The following is a 5,316-nucleotide window of genomic DNA, read 5'->3' on the forward strand; positions in this document are numbered from 1 at the left end:
TTATTCTTCATCCTCCTCCTCTTCCTCTTTTTCTGCTTCTTCATTGTCTTCTTCAGTGTCTGCATCCTTTGTTGCAGTCTTGGTCATTTTCCAGCTAAGAGTCCAGTCACTCTTCATACTTTGTTTTTCATGCATCAGTCCCGTATATCTCTGACTCCGATGCTCAGTGGAGAAACACACCAACTCATCCTCATGTGGCTTCTTCCAGCGACAAATCCTCCAAGAATCTTTCCATGCTCGTAAATCTCCTTCCACCTCCTCCTCCTCCTCCTCCTCCTCCTCCACTTCATCCTCATCTCCTACTCTGTGAGCTACAGCCACCATCCACGACTGTTTCCAGGAGGAGAAGGAAATGAAGATTTTATGCAGTTGCAGATGGAGTGGGACAACACGTTTGATTTGTTCCTTTCTGTCTTCTACTTTCTTGTCCTCCCCTTTCTCATAAACTTGCTTATGCTCTTCATCCTCCTCTGTTTTGACCTTAATCTTCTCTTGTTCAGCATCTTCTTTGCCAGGCTCCTCCTCCTTGTGTACTACTTCATGCTCTTCATCTATTTCTTCTGCCTCGTTTTCCCCTTCTTTGTCCTTTCCATTCTTTTTGTCTCTCTTGTTCACTTTGCCATCGTCCTCATCTACTTCTTTATTGTCCTCTTCTATGTTGTTAACTTCCTTATCCTGGTCTTTGTCTGCTTCATCCCATTCATCCTCTTCTTCTACCTCCTCTTCTTCTAGCTCCTCATCCTCCTCCCCTGTATCTACACTATCCTCTTCCTCTATTTCTTCACTTTTTATTTCCTTGTCTACTTTGTCCTTATTCTCAGCTGCTTCTTTGTTCTCCTCTTCCCCCTCTTTGTTGACTTCTTTCTCTCCCCAGTCTTTGTCAAACTCTTCCTCTTTATCTATGTATTCATGCTTCTCCTCCTGGTCAACTTCTTTTTCCTGATCTTCCTTGTCTAGATCTTTTCCCTCTTCCTCCCTTATGTTTTTCTCCACCTCCTGTTCATTAACTTTGTTTTTGTCTTCTTCATCCTCCTCTTTGTCTATTTCATCCACCTCATCCTTTTCGTTTTCTATTTTGTCCTCTTCCTCATGTACATCTTTATTGTCCTTCTCTTCTTCCTCCTCTTCTTCCTCTTCCTCCCCTTTCGTCTCTTTTTCGTCCACCCCCTTGACTTCTTTGTAATCCTCTTCATCCTTATCTACTTCATCCATCTTGTCTTTTTCTTTTGCTTCTGTGTCTTCCCCCTCATCATCTATGTTTTCTTCCTCATCCTTGTGTATTTTGTTTTTCTCATCACTGTCTGATTCATTGCCCTCCCTTTCCTCGTCTTCATCTTCATCCTCCTTATCACTTTGGTTTATGTTTTTGTTCTCCTCTTTGTTGCGTACTTGTTTGTCCCTCTCTTCCTTATGTTCAACATCCTCCTTTTCTCCATCCTCATCCTTATGTGCTTCATTGCTTTCATCCCTCTCCTTTTCATCTTCCTGCTTATCTTCATTTTCATCCTTGCTTCCCTCATCCTTTACCACATCTCTGTCTTTCTCCTCCTCCTTCTTGTTTACTGCTTCATCCTCCAGCATGTGTATTTCTGTGTCTTTCACCTTATTTTCAACCTCTTTGTCCTCTTCTTGCTCATCAACTCCTTCATCTTCCTCCTTCTCATCTTCATCCTCCTCATCCTTCTTGTCAATTTCTACATCTTCCTCATTTCGTTCAAGATCTTCTTCCTCCTTGTCCTCCACCTCATCTACTTCTGCATTCTCCTCATTGTCCAGTCCTTCATCCTCGTCCTCTGCCTCTGTGTCATACATCATTTCCTCCATTTCTTTCTCCTCCTGTGTTTCATTCAGTTCAACCTCCTCTGGTTTGATCCATTGTTTAGGAGTCCTCCAGGTCTCCATCCACTCTGTATTAACTGTGATTTCATCATCCAGTTGTGATGTGAGGAGGAGGGTCATGGCTTTGCGTCTCATATTCAGGATGGTGCTGTGTTGATGATTTGACTCCAGTGATGGCTTGCACCACCTGTGGATATAGTGGCAATTTAGATTTTATTTTGATCATATAAATATGATGAATGAAAAAAAAAAAAAAAAAAAAAAAAAAGAGCATGAATGTTCAATCTTGACCTTGTGATTTCAACCATATCTCATCTTTAAACTTTATGTGTCATGATGGAATAATTCCCACCATTTTCCAGTTAAAGGACATTAACACAAAATAGTAATGTCAAGAAAATATTTGACTGATATTGATTTTTTGATTTTTTTTTTGCAATTTAATTATGGAGGGATGGTTTTTAATCACCTCTTATTTGTGCAATAACCCCCCCAGCTGCTATAACGTTTCTGTTTCCACAGTTTACATACTGGTTGTTCTGTTTTTTGGGTTATTCTGTTTTTGCTTCATTTGCTTCATTTGCTTCATTGCTTTATTCTGTGTTTGTTTCCAGAGTTTACATATTGGTTATTCTGTTTTTGCACTACACGGTTTACACTGTTTATATACTGGTTATTCTGTTTTGCACTATTTATTTATTCTGCTGTTTACATTCTGTTTATCTATTCACTCTCTATTGCACTCATTATTATTTAGCTCTTGTTGTTTTCTTTAGTTATATAGACTATATTTTTAATTTCTTCCTCCGCTGTAATCCAGAAGCCAAGCAACGACATTTTATTGCCAAAATCTCACTGCTGTGTTTTTTTGTGCAATGACAATAAAGGAAGTCTAAGTCTAAGTCTCTAAGTCAATTTTTGAAGGTAAGGGTTAAATCAAAGCTCTATGCCCATAAGCAAATTACAGAGTACTTGGGAGTAATTAGGATCAGTATTGACAAATTAGCAGCAATACCCAGTGCCAACCTTGACATGTTACATTTCATGCACAAATGTCAGTACCAGAACTTGCATTATTGTAAGATGCTTTTATGTTTTCACAAAAGTCATCATGCATAACTGTTACTGATATTGTTAAGTAGCGCAGTTTGTTAATTCGTTTTTTGTTTTTCTGTCTCTGTTTGTGGCTGGGACTAATGTTTGTTTTTGAGTCTTTCCCTCCAGTGTGGCAGTGGAGGTGTGGCCAGGCTGTTCGGCGGGGCAGAAACTGAAACTGATCTACTCGTTATCTCTCTCCATTTAATTGGCATGCAGGAGACATCTCATTGTCCGATTGTTCTCAGCATTATGCTAGATTTTCCAGCCTTTTGTCTCCAGAGTGTTTGTTCCTAGCCTAGTTCCTAGTAGCCTGTGTGTTTACTCCTAGCCTTGTTCCTCATCACCTGTTTTGGTTATTCCAAGCCTTGTTCCCTGTAGTTTGTTCATTCCTAGCCTTTGTTCCTAATTTTGTATTTTGTCTTACCTGCTTGCTACGGTGTAGTTGATTTTTTTGTTTTAGGGCTGTTTTTATGTTTCGAGACTTTGTCTTTGTTTTGTAGTTTATACTATTGTATTGGTATTTTCTATTGTTGTAAATAAACCCTTCCTTAGTTCCGTGCTTTGTTTCTGCCACCTTGGGTCATAATAATAATAATAATAATGATAATAATAATAAACCTCCAAGCTTAACAGACATCATGTTATCAAACTATAAATTCCACTTCTTTTGTTTTTTTTTTAATTAATTTTCTTATTTTTATCTAAAGTATCTAGTTGTATTATTAATTTCCCAAACAAAACACTTTAATCAACATATACATACGTTTTAGGATGTTCTGTTTAAACATTGCACTTTATCATGTCATGTCATGGAATTCCTTTTTTGATGTCAAAGTACATCTGTATATATGGGAAAAACTTTAAAACATCAAGTGTATTCTCATTACACCTTGTGTGCAAGAAAAGCAATATTGTGATACTGCATTTTTATACACAGAATATTAATTACACAGAATTAATTCATATTATTTTTGTAGTGAACATTAACGTGCATTGTTATTGTTATGTTTGGAGGCTACAGTGGGGCACTTTACATGCTCATGCAAAGGGAGTATCGGGAGTGAAGCCTCATGTGTTTCACTGAAACATGGAGATAATGCCGGACTTGCATGTTACACTGGACAATTTTCAACTGCTGAGAGCGGACAAGAGAGTGAAGGAGAACGGTAAGAGGAAAGGTGGGGGTATAGCAATGTTTGTGAATAACAGATGGTGTAACCCAGGGCACAGCAAGATAAAAGAGCGGAGCTGCATTACAGACATTGAACTGTTAGCTGTTAGAATTCAGCCATATTACCTTTCGAGGGAGTTCTCAGACGTTATCACAATAACTGTTTAAAACACTGCCAAGGAAGGTACAGTCTGGAGGCCAGGAATAGACAAATTAACTGAACTTGTTTTTCAATAGATTTAATTTTATCCCGTCCATCTCTCACCCACCTGAGCCCAGACCTGATGCCACTACTCCACACCCCCTCCCTCCCCTCGCAGCACCACTGACACCAGCAGCATCTGTTTTTTTGTGACGGTACCCAGAGCTCTTTCACCAGAGATGAGCTCATGAACATCAGGGTTACAACACCAGTGGATTTATTTCCTAATTTTCTGCTCCCAACAGTGTAAATTTTGGACATTCTGGTCATAGGTGTGCTCACCTTTGCTCACGCAGTGAAATGCGAGAGGAGGGGAAAAAGGGCTGGTGCGCTTGTGCATCTCTGCCAGCGCGGACTACGCACAGCGTTACCGGGAATATTTCTCTCTAACGTGCATTCACTGCCCAACAAACTGGAGGAATTGCAACTGCTGTCGGGTAAACAGGGACTTTTCCTCATCTGCAGTTTTGTGCTTCATCGAAACGTGCCTCTGTGGATTAATACCTGACTCTGCGCTGCAGCTGGCTGGCTTCCAACTCTTCCACGCGGACTGAGACACGGAACTTTAAGGCAAAAGTAAAGGTGGAGGAATCTGTTTAACTACATCAACAGTGGTTGGTGCAACGACGTGAGAGTGATCCAGTTCCACGGTTCTCCTGACCTGGAATCTTTACTGTAAGCCTTTTTATTCACCCCATGAGTTCGCTTCATTCATTCTGGTTGGTGTTTGCATCTCGCCGCAGGCCAACATGCAGGACGCACAGCGAGCGCTCGCTGAACAGATACTGCATGTGGAGCAGACCAACCCGGACTCTTTGGTTATTAAATGTCCCGACCAGAGAGAAGAATATTCTGGATCACTGTTACACCACTGTCAGGGATGCTTATCATGCCGTCCCCCGCGCTGCACTCGGCCACTCTGACCACGTCATGGTCCACCTGATTCCTGCATACAGGCAGAAACTAAAGCTCTGCAAACCCGTAGTGAGGACATCAAGGAAGTGGA

The 5,316-nt window shown here is 40.7% G+C and overlaps 1 protein-coding gene across 1 annotated transcript; it reads right to left on the bottom strand.

Annotated features, from left to right (window-relative positions):
- Positions 1-1,812, bottom strand: LOC139349036 (high mobility group nucleosome-binding domain-containing protein 5). The gene has a single exon (XM_070989484.1). The coding sequence runs from the start codon at positions 1,810-1,812 to the stop codon at positions 1-3; it is 1,812 nt and encodes a 603-aa protein (XP_070845585.1).
- Between the last annotated feature and the right edge of the window lie 3,504 nt (positions 1,813-5,316).

Source organism: Chaetodon trifascialis, chromosome 20 (genome assembly GCF_039877785.1).
Source record: "Chaetodon trifascialis isolate fChaTrf1 chromosome 20, fChaTrf1.hap1, whole genome shotgun sequence".
NCBI classification, from domain to species: Eukaryota; Metazoa; Chordata; class Actinopteri; order Chaetodontiformes; family Chaetodontidae; genus Chaetodon; species Chaetodon trifascialis.

What these genes read in the sequence shown, in the direction of transcription:
- LOC139349036 (XM_070989484.1), bottom strand. Translation starts at nt 1,812, where the DNA reads ATGTATGACACAGAGGCAGAGGACGAGGATGAAGGACTGGACAATGAG.